This window comes from Podarcis filfolensis (assembly GCF_964270895.1).
Source record: "Podarcis filfolensis genome assembly, chromosome: 6".
Taxonomy (NCBI): domain Eukaryota; kingdom Metazoa; phylum Chordata; class Lepidosauria; order Squamata; family Lacertidae; genus Podarcis; species Podarcis filfolensis.
The window spans coordinates 72941163-72965131 of record NC_139609.1 but is presented as its reverse complement, the minus strand read 5'-3'; the positions used below and the strand labels follow the sequence as shown (position 1 = coordinate 72965131).

General features: G+C 45.0%; 1 protein-coding gene across 2 annotated transcripts; it reads right to left on the bottom strand.

Moving 5' to 3' along the window:
* Positions 1–502: 502 nt before the first annotated feature.
* Positions 503–23709, bottom strand: MYBL2 (MYB proto-oncogene like 2). Of its 2 annotated transcripts, none has more exons than XM_083618659.1 (14): positions 23409–23709; positions 20469–20556; positions 19619–19687; positions 19348–19440; positions 17814–18034; positions 17350–17506; positions 16452–16724; positions 13801–14178; positions 13025–13164; positions 12533–12632; positions 11468–11581; positions 10161–10277; positions 5390–5539; positions 503–3106 (listed from the first exon to the last, which is right to left on the bottom strand). In XM_083618659.1, exons 1-14 carry the CDS (start codon positions 23426–23428, stop codon positions 2978–2980), a joined length of 2049 nt encoding a protein of 682 aa, XP_083474785.1. In that variant the 5' UTR covers positions 23429–23709; the 3' UTR covers positions 503–2977. The 2 variants fall into 2 exon arrangements, with proteins under 2 accessions (XP_083474785.1, XP_083474786.1); XM_083618660.1 differs by having other exon boundaries at positions 5390–5518.
* Positions 23710–23969: the final 260 nt, after the last annotated feature.

The following is a 23969-nucleotide window of genomic DNA, read 5'->3' as shown; positions in this document are numbered from 1 at the left end:
AGGCTGTGCTGCCTATCAGTTTTCTCTTTTCATAGGCACACTGTTCCCCTCGCACCATGAGCCAGCTTTACAGGTCACTCAGGCAGATTCCAGGATGCGATTTAATGTTCAAGTCCCACAGTTTCATTAGCCTGAACACACTTGGTAAGCCTGTGATCTTTGACACCTTACAGAACAGGTATAATTTTATAGTACATCCACACCATTTTTTATTTTAACTCACGCCCAGAATATCACAAGGTATATACCAGCCTTCTTCTCTCAACTATTCCTGTGCAACAAGCTAAGAGCCTAGACTCACAATGATATAACCTATTCTACAGGTGTTAGGACTCGGGGATAACATGGCCAGGCATGTGTTTCAGACAGGAAATGTCTGAGCTTTCCAATTAAAAGTTAATTGTCTTTGTCATTAACAGGCTCCCTCTGTTCATTTCCCCTGAAATTTGCTCAGCACTAGATCTTCCTTAATAAGCAATAAACACATAGCAGGGCACGCTGGTAGAATCAGATTTATGGGATTAGAAATGGCTTTTAATACCTTCATCATAATCTTTTAATTTAGAGCAGACTCCAAATCAAATCGGCCTCACTTTCTACAATGAATGATAATTTATTTAGGGGTTTAGCCATGACAGTGGTTCTAAGAAAGATAAATTCTTAAAGCAAAAATAATACTAATTATTCACCAAGAAAACCTCACCTGTTTTTTCCAAACAGGCATTTACATCGGAACGAACTGTGACATCTTCCCACAAAATAGTCTTACTTTCGTAACAGTTCCTTCCACACAAAAAATCAGAGCCACGCTGTTTGTCTTACATCCATCCCATGAGGCAGGTTAGGCTGAGAAATGGGGTCTTGCTTGCCCAGAGCGATCCAATAAGCTCTTCAGCACAGGTTGACTTAAAGTGCTATTTCAAAGACTGAACGATGGAGAGATAAGAGAAGCATGCCACCCTCCATAAGCACATGTTGCAGAGGCATTGGTCAAATCCATTTTCTTTGTCCAAACATGTGCATTAAAGCACCCACCATAAGGTGCAGGATGTAGATGCACACTTAAAATCTCCAAGCACTTCTGACTGAGCTACAAATCCCATAGCTAAACTATGGGGTTCACCTCCACAAGATGCGAAGATGGCCACCAATTTAGACAACTTTAAAGGGGTTTTAGAACAATTCATGGGAGGTATCGATGGCTACTTATCATGATGGCTATGGTACCTACAAGATCAGAGAAACCATTCCTTTGTCCCAGTTGCTCAGAAACAACTATCTTAATCATGGACTCCCCAGAGGCATCTGATTGGCCATTATGGGATACAGGATATTGGACCAGACCGGCCTTTGGATTGGTCCAGCAGAGCTCTTCTTATACAACTAGACTTCCTACATCCAGATTGTCCTCTAAATCAATGCACTACACCGGTTGCAAGGATTATTTCACATATTATGCAAAGGCAAGCATTGGTTAGTCAATGGGGACCACAGCCAATCACCACTTCCTGCCTAGTGTACCTGCTTGATGCAGGCATTTGCTAACTTATTTGTCATTCATCTATATAGCTGTAAAAACGAAAATGTGTGAAGTGGCTGTTAGCATACATCAGATGGTTGGGAAGTGTGGAAATCTGTGGTGTCGGTCACCAATTTGCAATTCATTTTAGGCATCTAGAACTGATTCAGTTAAGAATGCAGTTTTCACAATGTCTCCTTCTGCAAGATTCATCTGACAACACAACTCATGATATACCCAGGAAGAATACAAAGCCCTAGACAATGAAGTGCTGTGGAGTATACAACACAGAACCACATTACTCTCTGGCCTCTCTTGTTTCAGCTCAGGCCTGGTTAGTGGAGGCCATTAAAAGGAAAAGGTTGATACACTGGGGAAGATGTGTTTGAATTGCTTTCCCAGGGATTACATCAAACTAATCTGAAGCAAAGTGTAAGAGTGCTTTGAAGAACCTATCTATAACATGACTGAAGACAAGTATTGCAAGACAGAGACGTATCTTATCTAGGACACGCTTTCTTTCAAGGGGTAAGGGCCAGACTTTCACTCACATGTGATTTACACAGATCTCTGCAAAAGCTCCTTTTACCATAGCAGTTGTGAAGCGATAAAGCCGATTAACTCTCCCAGCACTGAGCAGACCAGCTCGCTTCAAGCAGCCTGCACCTTTCCTTATATCAGAGCTGGTGTCAAAAGATTGGCATCAGCACCATCTGGTGGACTTGGAAATATAAAATACTCAGAAGCAAACCACAACATCATATGCAAGCAATAGCAGATCAGGGTAAGAGGCAATGGTGTACCTCTTTGGAGGCAGTGATTTTGATATTCTTAAGACTGCAATACTCTGGAGAAGATGTTTTGATGCCTATCTTTACATAGTGCAACAGACCACATCTCAGTTCACAGAGTTTGTCCAATCTAAAGAGCATATTGCAGACATTTCCAACTGCTAGCAGTTCTTCTTCCTTCCATCTCAATCCCTTTGCCCGTTACCATCAGACAAAAGTTCCAAAAGAGCCAGGTGGAACGGGCAGGGACTTTAAACATAATTACACTTGAAGAAACTCAAAGAAGGCAAAACCAAATCCAGAAGTCCAGGGCTTTCTCTTCCCCATGAATTGATTCACTTCTCTTATGTCCCTCTTTGCAAGCCAACTGATTCTTTTTTATCAAAATGAAAAGGGAGGTAGAGAAGGTTTCTCAAGGGAAGTGACAATGTCTCAGCTTAATTAATGCAGGGCTGTTGCCAAAATTTAAAAAAAAAAAATCTTTTCTGAACATTGTTTTCTATATCATGCTTGGAACCCAGAATTTAGAGCAATAAATCAAAACAAGGACATCTATGGTAAAGCTCAGGAGTCACAAAGAAGGAGCTGGTATGAGAATGCCATTCCAGGTTCGGTTCTCTTCCTCTCCCTCCCTCCACCCATGGCTACAAGAGTTTACAAGAGTTCTTCAAGATAAGATTAATGTCCGTGATGTGTGGTTCTGTTTCAACACGCCCAAGACCTGGCGAGCTTTGTCTTGCATGATCAGCTGGTCTTTAGAACCACCACAAGCCACTGTTTTCCAAGCACTGGACATCTAAGGAAGAGAAGAGAAGAGAGAGTCACACTTTTGGGGAAAGCTTCTTGATGCAATTTTGTAAATTAGCCTCACTCAGGAGTCAGAATTGGTTCAGGTGAACCCGTAGGGAAGCTTTTGTAAAAAGTTGAGAATGAGTCCCCGAACTTCTCACTGACCATTGATGTGCTACAAACAACTTAAATGCATAGAGGACTAGTAATTTTGGGGGGTGGGGGTGGATTTACTTGAAAGGCTTCAGTGGGTTTAAGCCATGTAATATATACTGTCCCAGGGCTGTATCCAGTTTTGTTAGAGCAGGGTTTCCCATAGCTGGGTCTCCAGCTGTTGCTGGACTACAACTCCTATCATTCCTAACTAGCAGGACCAGTGGTCAGGGATGATGGGAACTGTAGTCCAAAAACAGCTAGAGGCCCAACTTTGGGAAACGCTGCAAGGGCTTTTCACTGCACAATGGAGCTTCCCCTCCATCTCCTCTCCCCAAATGCCCCCTAAATCCTTTAAGAACATAAGGGCCTGCTAGATCAGGCCAGTGGCCCATCTAGTCCAGCATCCTGTTCCCACAGTGGCCAACCAGATGCCTGTGGGAAGCCTGTGAGCAAGGACATTCTGCCCACCTGTAATTCGCAGCAGCTGGTATTCAGAGGCATAGTGCCTCTGGCAGCGGAGGCCGAACATAGCCATCAATAGACTTGACCTCTATGGATTTCTCTAATCCTCTTGTAAAGCCATACAATTCCATGGGTATCACTGCCTCCAGTGGGAAGCAATTCCATAGTTTTAACTGTTCTGGGAGTTCCAGCAACCTTGCAGAACAGACAGGGTAGGGCACTAGGGATGCATAAGTTCTGCTGTGCAAACTGAAATTCTTACATTAATGGAACTGCTTTGTTGGATATGTTGCCCAGTATTGATAGCCCTAATTATGTGTTTCTTGGGAGCCCAAGTTCCAATAGCCACATTCACTTGCCCACCCCATCCCCACCCCACCAAAGGCATGATTTTAGACGCCAGTGCTGTATCTCTTCCTTCGCTGTCTCCAAAGCAGGCTCTTTGTTGTTATAAGGCTGCATACTTTACGCACACACACACACACACACACACGCACACACACGCACACACACACACACAATATGAATTCTGAAAAGCAATCCTGAATTCCGAACAAACTGCACGATTTCTTCAAAGAAGGAAGTTCACTCATTTTGGATCATATTTTCAGAGGCACAGCCTGCCAGGCAAGGAGTTGTACAGCTTACTCAAGTGTTGAACAGGGTGAGAATTGGGATAGGGAAGCAGGAGGGGGCAAGCAGTGTTCAAGTGCATACTCTTAACAGGCTGAGGTCCCAAATTCAGCCCCAAACATCTCCAGCTAAAAAGGACCCTCCGATAAAAGCAATAAATGGATAAATGGATTGACCAAGTATAAGGCAACTTCCTACATTCCTAAGACCCATTCCCTGAATATTATGCATTAACTGCTGTAGCAGGAAAGATTAATGACTGAAAATCTCAAGACCATTAAAAATAAGTCAGTCAGGTGACTGGGCAAAACCACATTCGCAGAATGACAACCACAATTGCATCTGGCGGTGGTCATCTGTGGTTAACCCCAGTGGCACCACTCCAAAAAGCAGGTAACCCGAAGACTCATACTGCTGGAGTCAGTGTCACAATTGAGGCTACAAGTTATCAATTTGCTGTGAAATTTCAGGTGCCTCACCACAAACTTTTAAGCAGCTTCTATGCCCATCAATTCAAGAAAACAACTTTTCAGCAAGGTTAGAAGAAGGCTCACACAAAATACCATGGTAAATAATATTGATGGAACCTGGGACTGGAGGATAATCTCTCTCTCTCCCCAACCCCACTTGATTCTTTATCAACAGAATTTTGTTTTAAAAACTCGGCCCACTTATTTATAACCTAGATTCTGGGCTCAAATTTCAGTGAGTCTACTCTGAGTAAAGGTCCGTTGAACACCACCCTCCATAGGTGATTTTGTTTTAAGCTTGTATGCAACAATATGGGAAATAGTGACTAAGCAGACTCTAGTCAAATGATGGAAAAATTAACCATCACAACTCTTCATAAACTCCACAATGGACCTTCATTCATTTAAGAAATGCAAAATCATTAACAGGCGAACAACCATATTGCCTGGCACTTGAGCAAAGCACAACATTCACAAAGCTCATGGAGATGGCAGGTTCTGGTACTGAAAGTCTCTCAAATCCCCTTAACTGTGGCACATGCAAAGTTTCCCCAACGGACTGTGCTTACCAGAGGAGGTGGTCTGAATTTGCTTTGGATTCTCTTGGAAGACGGGGCCTTCTCTGCCTTCACATGCACAAACCCCCTGTTGAGCAAGCTGCTGTCATTCCTGCTGCTTGACAAAGAGAGGTTTAGGGACTGCGGAAGGAAGTTCACAGACTGCAACCAACCAAAGGGAAAAACGAAAGTTACAACCAATGGCATTGCTGAGATTAACCTGCTTCATTTTCCTCCCAAATCCTCTTTTTAGAAAAAGGAGGCGGTGGCAGGCAAAGAAGCAAATATTTAATGTAATCAAGTTTCTCTTATCTTTCTGTCACAGTGCAAGTTTCCTAGAGAGAAAGAGGACTTTGTAATCAATCACTGGGGCAGCGATCAGAACAATAAGCCTGATAGCCTAATGCAATGCAGTCTAGCATCATATTCGGCAGTGGCTCTCCGTGACTAAGAAACTCCGTAACCATTACTGTGGAATAATGGAAAAACTCAACTTTTGGCGTTACTCCATAGTTAATTGTCATGGACACCTGCCGGCAAGGAGGTTAGGCAACACGGCTGATGGATAACAGTATCGTGCGTATTGTTCCAATTGCTGCACAAAGGAGTCCTAGAACAAGGGCAATTTCCCCCCCCCCCCAAAAAAAAAACCCCACAACCATTTACATCATGATGGAAGGGTAAGAGATAGGGTTGCCTGCTGGTCACAGAAAACAATAGCTTCTACGGACTCCCAATGGTTTCAACTTTCTCGTCACAATGTGTGTGGAGAAATACTTGAACATTTTTGGCAGGTTAGAAGCTGGGTATCTCAGCAAATTGTGCTGTCTGTGTTGATTGGACTTGAGCCTGGCTCTTATACAGCCCCTTGGTAGGCCCAGGAGAGCTCAGTGTGAACGCTCACAAACTCCTCCCACACCATGTAGCATGTCGTGTGAACAGTGGTGTGGGCAGAAGAGGAATGGTGGCCACAGGAAACTGCAGCTCCAGGATGTTTTCAGAGCAGGAGCAACATCATCTGCCGAAGCACCAGAATAACGGACAGACCTTTCTTGCTCCAGCAAGCGAACAAGGCGAAAAACAAGGTTTTCAAGTTTTACAGTGGAAATCGGGAGGAAAATAATTGAGCAGAATACTGTCCTTGCATGGGGTTCCTGAAACGTGCTTGCAATTTAAATGCCAAAATCATTTGCAAGGTTGCTTCCATTTTAATTAAAAGCTAAAGGTTGCAATTCAGCAGGCTAAAGTGCTTTTGTTAAATCTCAGTGTTTTAAGAAGTTTAACCTGTACAATCAGGAGTACTGCATTCGATGGAGCATATTCCCAGGTAATTCTGCACAGGGCACAAGTCACACAACTCCAACAGGCTAACCACTACACCTGCCTTTGCCAGCTCACTATCCTATGACTGACAGCTGACCCTAATAAGCTGGGGGGGGGGTGTTGTTTTTTTAAAGTATCTCAGGATTCTGTCAACAGGCCTGCTGCCCAAGTCTACCCAGTGAATTCATGAACAAGCTGGAGCAGCCAGGTCTCCCATCCTCCAAGAATCATAAATGTGAAAGTCAACATTTGTGTAAATGTTACACAAATGAGAGGGTGTATTGAACTGTAACACTTCAGAGTTCATCTTATTTGGGGCTGGGGAGAGCAATATTTAAAAAAAAATTCTGACTCACCAACCTAGAATTTATATGCAAGTGTTTTCAATGACAAGGGAGCATTCAATATAAAATGGCCTACTTGGTCTTAAGTGGTACAAATCCAAAATTCCAATCCCTGCTTCTATGAAATGTACAGTATGCTTCTGAAGATGTTTAAACTATAATGCTTAAGCACACAACCAGGATTAAATATAACTGAACTCAATGGGATATGTATTTATGAGAAAATACGCATATATACACAAATCAGAAGCACACAAAACAAGTTCCACCTAAGGGCACAGTTGGGCAACAATGCATATGGATTCATCAGAGGTAGCCAACACAACACCCTGCAGATGTTGCTGGACTCCAGACTCCTATCAGCCCCAGCCAAAATGGCCAATGATAAGGAATAATGTGAATTGTAGTTCTAAAGACCTGGAAGGCATCATATTTGTTGTTGTTTAGTCGTGTCCGACCCTTTGTGACCCCATGGACCAGAGCACGCCAGGCACTCCTGTCTTCCACTGCCTCCCGCAGTTTGGTCAGACTCATGCTGGTAGCTTCGAGAACACTGTCCAACCATCTCGTCCTCTGTCATCCTCTTCTTCTTGTGCCCTCAACCTTTCCCAACATCAGGGTCTTTTCCAGGGAGTCTTCTCTTCTCATGAGGTGGCCAAAGTATTGGAGCCTCAGCTTCACGATCTGTCCTTCCAGTGAGCACTCAGGGCTGATTTCCTTCAGAATGGATAGGTTTGATCTTCTTGCAGTCCATGGGACTCAAGAGTCTCCTCCAGCACCATAATTCAAAAGCATCAATTCTTTGGCGGCATCATATTAGCTGCCCCTTACTATAGATGTTAACATAATACAGTGATACCTTGGTTCCCGAACTGCTTAGTTGTGGAACAAATCGGCTCCCGGATGCTGCAAACCCAGAAGTGTGTATCCCAGTTTGTGAACGTTTTTCGGAAGCCGAACATCTGACACTGCTTCTCCTTGAGTGCAGGAAGCTCCTGCAGCCAATCGGAAGCCGCACCTTGGTTTTTGAACGGTTTCAGGAGTCAAACGGACACTCGGAATGGATTAAGTTCAAGAACCAAGGTTCCACTGTAAACATGTCACAAGGAAACAGGTTGGCTTTACCAGCTTCCAATGTGTCCTTTTTTTCAGCACCATTCCTAGATGTGCTTCATCTTATTTTCTCTCTCTCTCTCTCTTGCATTTCCCCCCATTTCTTATGAGCCAATCGCCCAGCAGGTTTTTACCACCCTTTTTACCTGCAACAACCTGAGCCTCTCATTGGCAGACTGCCACGGCATGGTTGCTAAAAGCATGGGCCAAATGCAGCCTTGCTGCAACTCTACAGAGGTTAACCGTTTTACAGCATGCATGAGAAAAGCCGTAGCCTGCCGGTTTGTACTGCACAAGTGCACCCCGTTATCAAGGAAAACATTGATTATTGTATCAGAATTAATGAGGGTCAAACATCCAGCAATTGTTTTTAAAAGCCGTATGGGATTTGTCTCGATTAAAAACAAACCTAGAGTTCCAAGGTAATTCATTAGCATGGACAGGCAAGTCACTAACATGCCACTTGCAGAAATGAGTGCCACCAAGGGTTGCCTCACAAGGAAACCGTTCATTTAAATTCCCAGATTCTAGTACTGAAGGCACTTGCAATGCACTAAGCAAATGTCTCTGAAATGAGTCAGCCTGGCTGCTCCCACCTGTCAGCGAAGTCAAAGCTGCGATTGATAAGCAAGTTGTTTGGCGGTAGAAATCCCTGGGGTCCTAATGAGCTGCTGTTTCCACCTCCCTTTACTGCACTTTCCTTGCTTCTGGCTGATTTTTTTAAGTAATCCTTGGAATCTCCAGTGTTTGCCCTTTCTTTTCCCCTAGCAACCAGAATGCAGTGTTCCTGTGGTAGGGTCATCTGAGATCAGATACTCCCTAGAACTTGTTTTCTGTGAATAAGTGTGGTGAGTGTTCAAGAATCCCCTCCTTAAAGGGCAAATCTATGTTGTGAAAACTCTGCAATAGACTGTGCAGAAGCTAAAGACCAGGCACTCTTTAAGAATTCACTTTGGTTTAGGATTGGCATTGGAGAAAACAGGGTTCTTGTGCCTTTCAGTTGTACTCCTTATGCTGGTCTGTGACTGTAATAAAGTTCATTCATTCATTCACAGTTATACTTTCCACAATCCAGAAAAGGAGGAGCTATAATGACTGTACAGTGGTACCTCGGGTTAAATATGCTTCAGGTTACAGACTCCGCTAACCCAGAAATAGTGCTTCAGGTTAAGAACTTTGCTTCAGGATGAGAACAGAAATCGTGCTCTGGCGGCACAGCAGCAGCAGGAGACCCCATTAGCTAAAGTGGTGCTTCAGGTTAAGAACGGACCTCCAGAACGAATTAAGTACTTAACCTGAGGTACCACTGTACTCTCTTAATTCTGTGTTATGTCATGTCCCCAAGGCAGCCATTTTTTCGTTGGCACCCTCACTACTGTCTCGAAATTCAAAATGTGCCCACTGATCCACACATCTGGGCAATCAAAGCCCAGTACGGCCTACTTTGACTTGAAGCAGCTCTTGAAAATCTTCAACAGATGTTTTTTCTCTGACTGACTGCAAGGAATTCAACTTAAGACATTTTGTATTCAAATGCACTACCACTGAGCTATGGCCTGCCTCAGTGCATATCCATTGCCACAAAAAAATATGGAGGCATCCAAAAGCCAAACTAGACGAGACGCAACAAAAGTGCCTTGTCTAGTTTGTTCCTCACTGAAATACACCCAAGGGTGGGGAGCAGAATTGATTCAGGTAGTGCTGGTGCAGAATGGGGGACTTAACCCTCTTTCCAATCAAAATGGCAATCTCGTATTTTGTGGGAAGGAAGCATCCACTTCTCTGATGAAATCTGCTGTCCACTGTGGTTACATTCTGGCAAAGGTAACACAAACCCCTGTCAGATATTTGTCCCAAGTCTCATATAGTTTGGCCTGTTCCAAGCTTTTTTATTCAGAACAATGAGGACCAGATACTTGTGGTTTTTAAAAATGATCTTAAAGAGTTTCTAGTCGCTAAATCTACTCCCCACTATCACCGCCACCCATCTGATTACGACTCACCTGAGATCTTTTGAAGCAAACAGGTTTGGCCGTGGTGGAAACTGTCAGCTTCAAGTCTTCATCCACAATATCAAGGGCTAAAGATTTCCTGACCTTCTTAATGGGACTCCTGTGCATCTGGAAAGACAAGAGAAGAATATTTAAGTCCCAACAAAAAAACAGGAGGCAACAATTTGGGGATGAAGTAGCATTGTATACTAATTTTAGAACAAAGGGAAAGCTTCATGGGGCACCAGTAAGTTATGGAGAACGAATTCATTTGAGTACACTTGACAGCTGTCAGGAAGACTCCATACCACTATCTCTGCAGTTACATAGGAACAAAGGAATCTGCCTTCTATAAAGTCAGACAACTGGTTCATCTAATGTAGGACTATCTACACCAGAGGTGAGGAACCTTCCGCCCTCCAGATGCTGCTGGACTACAACTCCCATCATCCCTGACTGTTGACGACGCTCATTGAGAATGATGGGAGTTGTAATCTGGCAACATCCGGAGGGCCACAGGTTCCCCAGCCCAGACTGAGTGGCGGTGGCTCTCCAGAGTTTCAGACAGGAGTCTCTTCATGCCTTATGTAGATACGTGAGTGATTAAACGTGGGCCCTTCTGCGTGAAAATCAGGGCGCTCTACCACTGAGCTACAGCCTTTCACCATAACGATGTGCAAACTGGCAGACCACATACATGCATTGGCTGTCATGACTGCAGCACCGGGGAAGTACAGAGCTGGCTTCAAACCGCCAGTGCAATACCGCCGGTGCAAAGCTGAATTTGCTAGCTGCAATGCCTATGGACAAAATATCATGCCTGGGAAAGAGAATCTGCTGTGGTCCACAATGAATGTCTTATTACCAGTTTTTAAAGATGCTGCAGCACACTTTATTTTTTTGGGGGGGGGTGCAGCCAACACAGTTAGCAAATGCTCAGCATTCTGGATGCATCAAATTCCTGCAGAACCCTAATGGTCCCAATGACCCAGCCTGCTCTTACATACTTGAGCAGGTATCTCACTTATCCAGTACTGGTCCTCATGTAGTCAGAATAGCTCTAGGCACACGCAAGAGGGAGCTCTCAGAAGGCTTGGAGCAACTCTGCAGTTTGCAGAAGTACCAAAAGTATTTAGAAACTATATAGCCCTTGAGAAGAACCCACCTACTCCCGGTAAAAGCACCTCAATGAGGAGTTAGCGTGCTCAATGGGCACTGAATGCCGACTGAAGGTTTGACGAGCAAGGGATGAAACCCTAAAGAGAACCACTCCACACTGCACCGTTTTCCTGCAGATCATACTTGTACAATATACCTACACCCTGTTTCCTCTTCTGTCTCTCTGGCTTCACATCATCTTCTATGATCAGCTCAATACCAGCCTCGCTCCGTAGTACTTCTTTCAAATCCTCTTCCAGGTTAGGCGTTTGAGGCTGGGGTTAGGGATGCAGGAAGAAGAGAAAAATTTGCACTTCCAGACTTTCCATCATGAACAATATATGTGACCAGTACATGTAGCACAGGCCAAGAACATAAAATTGTTTCGTAGCCACTGTGCAGATCTCCATCATAGATAAAGGCTCTTTCTGGTAGCGCACAAAAGTCTGTGTCTCTAAACTGGCTCTTAGCTAACCTGACCTGGAAGGACTCACATGGCACACTTCTCTTAGGACTAATGTTTCCCCAAGAACACCTACATGCTCAAAGACAGCGGCAAAGCCCAGCATGCAGCTTTGAGGGAAGAGCTGTGCGTCTGAAAAACTGCAAGAGCCTTAGAACTATTGGAGCACAATAGCCTCCGGATATTTATCCTCCTTACGAAGAACCTAAAAAAGGTGGCAAGATCAAGTCCCCATAACCTTATTACATAGCTTGACTGATATGGCATCCATAGCCTTTTAGGGAAAAAACATATCTAAAAATAAGGAAACTGCATGATTCCTTCATAGAGAAAAATACAATAAAATGCCAGCCTTAAAGTGCTTGGGCTTGCTGAGAGCTGTAATGAAACTGAAAGCTGCTGTTTTGGACCTACTTTGTTAACCTATTAAAAAAAAATCAACATTGTTCAGACAAGCAGAACACCATCTCACAGGCCAAAAAACCTGACAGGTTGAATCTAGCTGACAGTCTCAAAATCTGCTAACCTTTTAATTTTCATGTGAAGCATCATTTCATTCTATACTAATGTAAGGATATTTCTGCTGAATACTGGCTTCATGTTTTTGCTTAAGATGGGGGACTTGGTCCAGAATTCTAGCACTGCGGTCCCAGCAGCAGAAGCACAATGGAATGCAATACAGGTAGGACCCACGAAACAGCTATACAGTGTACACACACGCAGAGAGGCAGAGAGAGAGAGAGAGAGAGAGAGAGAGACATACCAAAGGCCTAATTGGTCCATACTTCTCCAGAGCATTCTTGAAAGGTGTGGGTGTATGAGGCGTATTGTCCGTGATGTACTTCTGATCAGGTGTCACAAATCTGAAAGCACCAGAGAGGAGAGGAAAGAGGTTTGCTGCGGGAATTTTTAGGTCTTACAGATTTTGTGACTTGCCGATTAACTGTTGCATTTTAATTGCCGCTTGATTGTAAGCTACCCAGACAACACTGTTACTGGGAAGCATACAAGGAATACAAACAGATATCCAAACAATTAAAAAATACCGGCTCACATGCTCTTCCTTGAAGGAAGGTCAGTGGGATTTGCATGGAACGCGTTGCACAGTGGTCCCTTGCCCAAGACCACACCACTGTAGCTTCACTGGTGTCACTATAGGATTAGGTGCTCCCAGCACTGAACACTAGGCCCAGACACATCCGTGAAGCCAACAGGATACATGCTGGAGTGAGAGTGAGGGGAAGAAAATACTTACACTGAGTTTTTCTGAAGCAACGGTGTCTTGTCTCTGTGTAGCGGGGTAGTCACTATCACTTTCTGGCTGCACACAGGAGTGGAAGTTAAAGATGGGTTCTCAAGGTCAAGAGTGTCTTGCTTGGTCCAAAAATTCAGGAACTGCCAAAGAAAGGAAATTAGAAGAGTCGACACACATCAGCTGAATTGGATTAATTAACGGATTGGTTTTCAAATCTATTTCAGCTTTGCGTAGCGATTCCTGAGCCCTGGATTTTACATTTTCAGTATAATATGACCAAGGACAGTTTTCCATGTTGTAAACACCTGGCCATAAGGAAGCATGGGAGGCTGTGCCTTCCTCCACCACAAGTGGCTGAATCTGTGGTCAAGTAGGTCCAAGACCTGTAAAATATGTCTGGAGAGTGAGGGTCTAAAGCAGTCTGTGTTATCTCTGACAAGTCATGCGACCAGGACACCCTGATCTTTCTTGGATAAAGGTCTTCCAAGCTGTATACTTAAATATGGAAGTGTAAGAAGAGTATCTAACATGACTTTAAAAAAAAATACTATAGGAAATCAGGCTCTAAAGCAAATTTTGTGTTTCTGTCTGGTTCCCATTGATTTTACCAACTCAAGTGAGCAATCTCCATATAAAAGCCATGTGAGCTCCAGTGAACCATTAATAAATGGGAGGACATCACTCAAGAATAAAAGGGTGATTTGCAGAAGATAAAATGTCATGCATGAAGGCGGCCACTGACTCACTCTTGCTGCCCACTCTTTGAAGCTCCATACCTGGGAGGGGGAGAATGGCAGCGTCTTGACAGGGGTGCTCTTAGGCGTCATGCTGTTGCAGGAGTCCTGGAAAGAGAGGTTGCCACTGGTCCACCCTTCTGGAACAGGCGAGAGTGCGACTTTCCTCTTCTTCTGCCGCTTAAGCACAGAAGGCGGTGTACCGAAGCTCATGTCCGTGCAAGGGGAGATGGGGATGAGCTCGCCTTTGCTGCCTTTGCTCAGGTCCGAAATGGTGTGGCCATCCAAACGGTACTCTGTCACGTTCTGCGAGGTGGAGGAGGGCTTGAGGGATGTTTGCCTATCTGGGCTGCTGCTGTTACTTGTAGACAGGTAGTCAGGGAGGTCAAATTGAAACAGATCACACCAACCATCTGGGTCCTGCCAGAATAGGAAAGTTCAGAACGTTTGGGAGGATAAAACTGCAGACAAGAATGTGGCAGGGCAGAATGGGTGGCAGAATAACTTGGCACAAGTAGATTTGAGCAATTTCAATGCAAACCAAGTGCACGAGCTATGTACTGGAACCTTAGGCCTTGGATATGGAGCAAGTTATTTTCACAGAGACCCCATTCAAATCCATGTAGAAAAGCTAACTTAACATCTAACTTACCGTATTTTTGCTCTATTGGACGCACCGGACCATAGGAGGGGGAGAACAGGAAAAAAAAAATTTTTTCTTGTTCTCCCCCTCTAAAACAAGGTGTGTTCTGTGCGTTCAAGGTGCGTTCACCCGAAGCCTCCGGAGCCCAGTGGGAATTCCCACTGGGCTCTGGAGGCTTTGGGTTCCTTTCGACCTGCTCTTTGAGGCTGGGGGGGGGGGGAAGCACTGCTTGCAGATCCCAAGGCTTGCAGATCCCAAGGCTTGCAGATCCCTGCCCGAAGCCCGGGGCGCGCTGCGCACCGACCCCTCTCGCTCTCCAGGCTTCAGCGAAAGCCTGCATTCGCTCCATAGGACGCACACACATTTCCCCTTCATTTTTGGAGGGGAAAAAGTGTGCCCTATAGAGCGAAATATACGGCAAGTCCTCTTGATTTGAATGGGAACTAAGTGCAATAAACCTGTGCCACAATCCTCTACAAACTTTGCTTGAAAAATCAATACCCAACACTGGACAAAAATGCAGCATAGCTGGGTTTCATTTTACATATAATGGCAGGCCAGTTTTAAATTGTCTCAGCCACAAATACTAAAAACCAGTAGTAAACTGGAGGGAGGGAAAGTGCTTCCAAGAACATTAAAGGATCCCTGCTGGATCAGACCAAACGGATATCTAATAACCATTCTGTTCCCCACAGTGGCCAATGGAAGGCTTAAGGAAGGCCTGCACGCAGGACATGAATGCAACACCAACCTCCTGCTCGTGTTCCCCAGCAGCTTCTGAGATTGGAAGTAGCATCCAGCCACCATGACTAGTAGACATTGATAGCCTTTATCCGCCATGAATTTGCCTAACCCATCTCCATAGTGGCTATTGCCCCATGCCATAGAAGAAAAACTCCATAGTTTAACTATGTGCTGTGTGAAGAAGTCCTCACTTTTGTCTGCCCTGAACCTGCCACCCCATTCAGCATCAATGGATGGCTCCACATTCATGAAAAGGGAAGAAAATTCTCTTCTGCTGCACCAAGCATAGTTTTTTCACACCTCAACTACGACCGCCCTTACTGTGCCAATTCCCTGCCGATAAGGTGGGGAGGGGATTGTTTGTGCTGGTATTTGAATGCTTTGTATTTTATTGTTAGTCACGGTTGCAGTGATGATCAACTTGAGATGTTTGTTGGCCCTATTGATATTGGTGTTTTAATTGTTTTAGCTGTTAGCGCAGTGGTTCCCAATTGGGGATCTGCATAACCCATCCAGGAGGTTCACGGCACCATTCACGTAACAAAAACTACCATAGAGATATCAAAATTTTCAAAAGTAGGGCGTCCAAGGCTTGGCTTTTGCAAAAAAACAGCACTTCGATAATAGGGAACCACTGTTAGAGCATTATCTTGAAACGTTATATTTTATTCTGCATGTTGCTGTGAGCTGCTTTGAGCATAGCTTTACCAAGAAGAAGCAGCATACAGTGGTACCTCAGGTTACAAACACCTCGGGTTACAGACTCCGCTAACCTGGAAGTAGTACCTTGGGTTAAGAACTTTACCTCAGGATGAGAACAGAAATCGCGTGGCGGCGGCAGCGGGAGGCCCCATTAGCTGCAGTGGTACCTCAGGTTAAGAACAGTTTCATGTTAAGAACGGACCTCTGGAATGAATTAAGTTCGTAACCAGAGGTACCAGTGTACAGTGGTACCTCAGGTTACATACGCTTCAGGTTACATACGCTTCAGGTTACAGACTCCGCTAACCCAGAAATAGTGCTTCAGGTTAAGAACTTTGCTTCACGATGAGAACAGAAATCGTGCTCCAGCAGCGCGGTGGTGGCAGGAGGCCCCATTAGCTAGTGGTGCTTCAGGTTAAGAACAGTTTCAGGTTAAGTACGGACCTCCGGAACGAATTAAGTACTTAACCTGAGGTACCACTGTACAAATAAACTTGATGGTGATTATGATCATAGCAAAAAAGAGCCTATGATGAGCAAAGCCTACATGCAAACTCCTCATCCCTAAACGTACTACGGAAATAAACATCAATCCACTTCTTACAGATTCAATCATGTCCAGAGCTTCTGTAATAGCTGGGGCCGTAGAGGTGCACAAATAACTGCCTGCTTCGACCACCCATGTGTACTGAGATGAGCCTTCCTTCAGGTCACTGTCAGGCGCTGTGTTTTCTGATGCTCCCGCGATACTGTCGTCCGCCAGGCTTTCTGGGAGTTGCTCAGGAGGCAGCTTTGGCAGGCCAACAGATTCTTCATCCATGGCTACCTCCTGCTTTATTTCCAAGGGCTGAACAGGCCAGTCTGTCAACAAGGTTTGCTGTGGAAAGCAAATGAGGATTTGTGTGACTACTACACAACAACAATAAAAGCAAATCAAGTACACGGCTGCACTCAAAGAGCATCAAGGCTGCAAAATCAGGTACTAAAATCATGAGCCAATGTCCAAAACAGTATTCGGCAGTGCTAAATCAGACCCTTCACAGTAAAAGCACAAAGTCATGAAACATTTCCGAAGCATCCAAATGAGGCTGCAGTCCTAACCCCACGGACCACTTCTTGATATATGAGGATTATGTTGTTAAAGATTTATTTTGAAGCTTCAGTGCCAACTCCTGTTGGATTACAAAATGCAAATGAGAAAAAGTTGAGCGGTTATGATGCAAACAGTTCTGCCTTCATTGATTCCAAAACCAGCATCTTGGCTACAAAGAAAACTCCTGCTTTCATCTGCCGTTTGGATCCCTGACTAAAAAATGAGTGGATTTTGCAAAATGCTTTTTACAAATGTAAAACCGAAGTTTGCAACCTTATTCCAACGTACCAAAAAAAGGCAGATTAATTTAAGGCCGTATAGAATATTGTGACAGTATCACCTGGAAGTTTGCCTAAATATATTCTCTGTTTAATGAAGTTTTCAGAGACATAAAAAAGCTTTGTAATACCTGGCTTTCGACTTCTTGTGCAGTTTGGCTTTCCTTTCCTTCCACCTCCACCAGGAGATAGAGGGGCTTAGAGTCTTTTGCTTTGCTAAGAAAGCCTCCTGTCTCCACCTTCCTTTTGATTGTGGAATTCCAGTGGTTTTTCACAGCATTGTCTGTCCTGTAAAGCAGAAAGTGCACACACATCACTGAAAAGTGAATCACAAGAGGAGAAGCATCCTAGGAACAGACGAAGCTCCTTGGGCCAAGTCAGGCCATTGATTGGTCCATCTAGCGTAATAATGTCTACACTGATTGGCAGTGACTCTCCAGAGTGCTAGACAGGGCTTTCTCCCAGCACCAGGGGTTGAACCTGGGATCTTCTGCATGCAAAGAAGATGGCCACCCACCGACCTCCTCCATTTTCTTGTTTGATAGATCCATCCCAGTATGGGACACAAGAATGCAAAGGTCCGTAAGGAACCTACCTCCCAGGCAGCAACTTCGCAATTTCGGCCCAGCGGTTCCCCAGAACCTTGTGAGCCTCACAAATGATACGGTCTTCTTCCTCTGTCCACGATGACTTTTTCACCTCCGGGTTCAGGTGGTTGTGCCAGCGTTCTCTACACTGCTTGCCCAGCCGGCCTTTCAAGTGCTTGGCTATGAGCGTCCATTGCTTTGTGCCATACTTCTTCACTAATTCAGTGACCTCATAAGGGGAGAAAGGACAAATTGTTATTCACTGTGTGATCACGGTGGCAGACTCCATCCTCACTGTGCATTAAAGGGAAAAGGGAAAGGACCCCTGGACGGTTAAGTCCAGTCAAAGGCGACTATGGGGTTGCGGCGCTCATCTCGCTTTCAGGCCGAGGGAGCCAGCGTTTGTCCATAAGACAGTTTTCCAGGTCATGTGGCCAGCATGACTAAACCACTTCTGGCACAACGAAACACTGTGATGGAAGCCAGTGCACACGGAAACTCCATTTACCTTCCCGCCACAGCGGTACCTATTTATCTACTTGCACTGGCATGCTTTTGAACTGCTAGGTTGGCAGGAGCTGGGACAGAGCAACAGGAGCTCACCCCATCGTGGGGATTCGAACCGCCAACCTTCTGATCAGCAAGCCCAAGAGGCTCAGTGGTTAAGAACACAGCACCACCTGCATCCCTCTTCACTGTGCATATGTTCAACTCTATCATTCTATGATTCTACCCAGAAGAAAAATTCTTCTGAGTTCAGTGCAAGAGTGTAGGATTCAACTGAATAGCTGCAGGGAACCTGTGCATGTACAATTACATGCAAAGGGCTCTCTCAATAAACCTGGGTAGCTGGCAAAAGCAGAGCTCCCGACTGGGTTGAGAATATCCAATGTGTGTAGTTGTGTGTGTGTGTGTGTGTGTGTGTGTGTGTGTGTGTGTGTAGGCTCCATGCAGCTACTGAATTGCAGGAGGGGGGGTGTAGATCTCACTATCCCACACCGCAGCACCGCTCAACAGAATTGCATTGAAACAATAATATGAGCTTCTGTGCTTGCTACCTTTTTAATACATTGCTGTTTCACAATTGCCCAACTTAACAGCCATTAGCGTTAGATAACTCATGTTCGATTTCTACCGAGCAACCTAAGTTACTTTACCCTAAGGACAGTGCCATGACTGCATAGAGTGTACAAACGTTACCAAGTTACTAAAAGTGCAAGCCTATTTCGCTGGAACTTACTCCCTCGTAAAAGCACACAGGAATGCAACCTTAGGATAGCAGCTGATGGTGGAGAGTTAAGACAGCATGGTGCTCTGTGTGTTTTTAAGGGTGATATTTAAGAATTAAATCAGAGTCTTACCAAAAAGCTGCTAGGGTTAGGAATCTGTACCACGGTCAAAATAGACCCTGTATTTGATAGATGAAGAGTGGCAGCCAATACTGCAGGATCTTTCAAATACTGGGATTCTAGAGAGATTCTACCTGCAAGATGGAATTCTAATTTCTTCAACTATAAGAGACACATGTTGAGAAATAGTTACCTTCTGATCTTCTTGTTTAGTCCAAGGGCCTTTAACCAGGACAGGGTTTAGCACCCGAAGCCAGCGATATTGACACTGCTGCTCAGTGCGGTTCTATGAGCAAACGTAAATAAGTACATGCTTAAGTGAAGATTGATAAGGCAGGCATAAAGAGAAACAAAAAGTATCAGGCAGAGAGATTTTTTAAAAAACTAGCAGCTTGATCTTTTGCAACTCTGTCATACCCCTCTCTGCTCCAAAACACCCCACCAGCAAAATCTTCTCCACTTACAGGAAACTGACTTGCTAGGAACTTCCAGTCATGTCCAAACTGTGTCACCAGTGAATTCAAAAGCTCATCCTGCAAAAAAGCAAAGCCATCAGCTTTGGCACACAAGTAACATATACGGTATGTTGTTTCATTACCTAAATTATGTATTTCAGGAACAAAAGAATGGAATTTACCAAAACAGAAGTTTGTGACACCATGACATCATGAGATACAGCATGGCAAGGAAAGGAACAGAGGTTTGACCTTCAACACAGCATTCCAGCTACTTCTATGTGCCATCTAGCTGCTAGCTAGAAACTAGGTCTTGTGTTGCACTCTAAAGCAGCAGGGTGCTATAGCAGAAAGCAGGATGAACTGGGTAGCTCTATCTTATTTGTCAGGGACAGAATGCCTATTTCGCAGTTGCTCCAGGAGCCTCTCCTCATGGCACAATAGCTAAGATGGTGATAAAGGCCCAGTCTTTAACAAGACACACACACACACACACACACAAGTCCACTGGTTCATATTTTTTTCCACTCCGTTTGGCCAATTTGGGAAACGTAATGCTATACGTATTCCAAAAATTTGACATGCAATACGTTAAGCACAGAACTTTGGCCTCCGGAGAATGCCTGGGCTCGTTTCTAGTCCTCATGAAAGTAGGGAAAGCAGCAGGAGAGAAGAGGGGAACATGGCTGGAATAGGCAAATTATGCATTCCATTCCCATTTTATTTCTTTATTGGATGCGTATACAAAGACTTCTGTAAGGATTTTCAAAGTAGCACATATCTCACGTCAGCAAAGCGTTTTCCATTCAGCTAAGCTCCCCAAGGCCACACCCCCTACTTTCCTCAACACGTGACATACCTCTTCACGTGACCACTTGACTTTGCATCTGTTATCCCGCCGTTCAGATGCATCTGAATCTTGGTAATGCAGTTGATCTTGCTCTTCACTATTGCAAACAAAATTTAAAAGCAAATGGGAAAAGAGAGCATGTAAGTATCTTGCTTTACAGATTTTTAATTACCCCCCCCCCCAATATTCTACCACCGACTAGAATCTCCAGCCCATACCTCAGAACCCATTGAAACAATACAAAGGAGAAAGATAGGTAGGCAGATAAAAACAAATACTTAAACTTCCTTCAATGTGAACACTGCATCTGCTGGTTTGCTACTGGGACAGGTTCAAGGCACTTGTGGTAATTCACAAAGTCCTAAACAACTTGGGGACAAAGTAGTTGAAGGACTGGACTCCTTATGCTCTACCTCCATCTCCAAGATCTTCTGCACCCATGAGGTTCAGCTGAACTTCACTGGGGCTGAGGCTTTAGTGTAGCAGGCCCTGCCCTATAGAATTTGCTACCAGCAGAATCACAGAACTATAGAATTGTAGAGTTGGTCCAACCCCTACAATGCAGGAATCTTTTTGCCCAACATGGGGCTCGAATCCAGTAACCTGAGATTAAGTGTCTGAGCTATCGATCCTTCAGCAGGAACCACCCAGGCCTGCTTTTAGGTAACTTCTGAAAACTGTACTGTTGTTTGGACAGGCCACTGCAATATGAATTTCCCCTTTTACCCAACCAGTAGTAATGTTTTTGACTGTTTTTACTGTAACTTTTGTACCTTAATGGAAAGGATGGATTACAAACAAAAATAAGTGGCTTTAAGCATGTGCCCTCATAAGACATTTAGTGGGACTTAATAGAAAGTAAGAAGAGTTCAGAATTGCAGCTTTAGATGGAAATAAAAGGTTAAGAAACAGAGATGAACAAGCAATGGGGGAGAAGGCTCCATATGTAATTTCATATGTTATTTCAAAATCGTTTGCAAATCTGGCTGCTGTCCTCATCTTTGGAATTGTCTCTCTCTGGAGACTTACCAAAGCACAAGACATTGTTATTCCAACATATTTTTGGTAGCCAGAGTTTTGGTAGAACTCACCACGTCACTATATGACTCGCCCAAGTCCTCAAGATCAAGTGGGATATACACCCAACCAAATAAACTAAATTAAAACACCGCCACTAGGGCTAGGTAAAAACATCATCCAATCTTCAGCCAGTTAGAATATTCATGAATATTTTTACTGAAGGATTCAAAAAGATCCCTGCACAAATATTCCTAGTGGGCAAAGCGGCTTAGGCCAGAGCTGGGAAGTTCAAGACCCTCAGATGTTGTTGGGCTCACTCCCTCACTCCTGACCATTGGCCTCGCTGGCTGGGGTTAATGGGAACTGGAGGCCAACCCACGTCCTTGGGCCACAGGTTCCACATCCCTAAGGTAAAGGTAAAGGGACCCCTGACCATTAGGTCCAGTCGTGACCTACTCTGTGGTTGCAGCGCTCATCTCGCTTTATTGGCCGAGGGAGCTGGCGTACAGCTTCCGGGTCATGTGGCCAGCATGACTAAGCCGCTTCTGGTGAACTAGAGCAGCGCGCGGAAACGCCGTTTACCTTCCTGCTGGAGCGGTACCTATTTATCTACTTGCACTTTGACGTGCTTTCGAACTGCTAGGCTGGCAGGAGCAGGGACCGAACAACGGGAGCTCACCCCGTCACCGGGATTCGAACCGCCGACCTTCTGATCGGCAAGTCCTAGGCTCTGTGGTTTAACCCACAGCACCATCCGCGTCCTTCCACATCCAGACATCTAGGCCACTTACATGTGCAGTGCTTATTTAGAATGTTAGACTAGACCAGGGTCCAAATTCCCCCTCAACCATGATGGTTGGTCTCCCAGCCTAATGCACCTCACAGGTAACTTGCTGTGTGGCTCAACAGGGAAAGGGGAGATCCATGCACACCATTTTAAACACCTTGGGAAAAAATGTGAGCTATTAACACAACACCAAATAATATAAGTAATGCCATGCTGTCTTTCACACATTGTTGTTGTTGTTTAGTAGTGTCCGACTCTTCGTGACTCCATGGACCAGAGCACGCCAGGCACTCCTGTCTTCCACTGCCTCCCGCAGCTTGGTCAAACTCACAGCAACCTAAATGGCCAGAACATTCCCAACAGTCTCCTCGCAGATAGTGTGTCTACTCAGAAGTAAGCACTATTGAATTCAGTGGGGCCTACCGCCCAGTAAAGTGAGTTTAGGATGCAGCCATAAGCCATGATTTTTCACAGCTTTCCCAACTACCCCCACCTGGTAGCTGGACCTGGCAGTCCTCATATAACAACCATTAGGTCCACCATCCAGGCAATCCCAATTCAAGTCTTTGCCAGCTCGTTATCAGTTCCTCTCCTTGCTTTAGCACCAGAAGGCCTCTAAACAAGATCGGGGGAGGGGGGGGTCCCGCTCCAGACTGTGGCCCACGATCCCTTTCATAACTGAACTGCTCTTCCTTGCAGAAGGATTAGCTTAATACTAATAATGATGATGAAAAAAAGGAGAAAATAGATCACTAGGGAAAGCAGAGTGACGCTCTTCCTTTCTCCCTCCCGCACCGCTTGGCGCAAAAAAGAGCTAAGTTCCTCTCCCCGCCCTTGCAAATTCACGCGGGCCATTTTAAGCACCTTTAAAGCAGCTTTAAGCAGCTTTCTCCCTTTCAGATCGCGCCAAATAAATCATCCGCGATATAATTTTACAGATCTATCCCTGTGCATGCTCCACTACCGTGGACGGTGGGTCAATCAGTTGGGGGGGGAAAGGGCGGGGGGAGGAGAGGAGAGAAAGGAAAAGAAAACAGGCGGGGAACGGATTTCCCACTACCTTTCCAACCCATCCTAAATAATGCCTCCAAAAACAGCTGCAATATTCTCTTTTCCCGCCCCCCGCCTCAAATGCAACTCACCAGCGAGCCCTGCGAGACATTCTGCCTTTTTTTCTTCTGCGTTCAAATCATGCGATGGCCAAAAATAATAATAAAATGAAACTTTCAAAAGAACAGAAAAGGCTACCAGAACTTGGAGGGGAGGGTGGGGGGACGGATGCCGCTAAAGGACCCCCTCTGAATAGCGCGCGCAAGCCAGGCTGCTGCTACTGCTGCAGCTCCATGGCTCGCGCCCGCCCGGGACTCCGAAAAGCACTTTCCTATCTCGCGCCAACTCCGCCCCAGCCAGCCACTTTTTCCGGCGGAGTGACGCTACGCGCGCGAGGCTGACGACACACAGGATATTCTTGGGAGGGGAAAAGAGGAGGCGGAGGAAGAAGAGGGCAAAAAAAAGTGGCGCGCGCGGGCAAGTTGCAGCTTTGTATACTGTATTATCTCTCTATTAGCACCCACATAAAGTTTTTATTTTCCTTTTTAAAGGAGAAAGCCGCTCCAAATCTAAGAAAGTGAAATATGATGTTGCGACACTGCAGCAAGCAATGAAGAAACAAAAGCCAAAATGCTTACGTGGGAAATAAGATG

Coding starts and splice junctions, on each gene's coding strand:
- MYBL2 (XM_083618659.1), bottom strand. CDS start 23,428: ATGTCTCGCAGGGCTCGCTG. Junction 19,441..19,618: donor TCCTAGCAAGTCAGTTTCCT/GTAAGTGGAGAA, acceptor GTTTGCTCATAG/AACCGCACTGAGCAGCAGTG. Junction 11,582..12,532: donor ATGGACCAATTAGGCCTTTG/GTATGTCTCTCT, acceptor CCCTAACCCCAG/CCTCAAACGCCTAACCTGGA.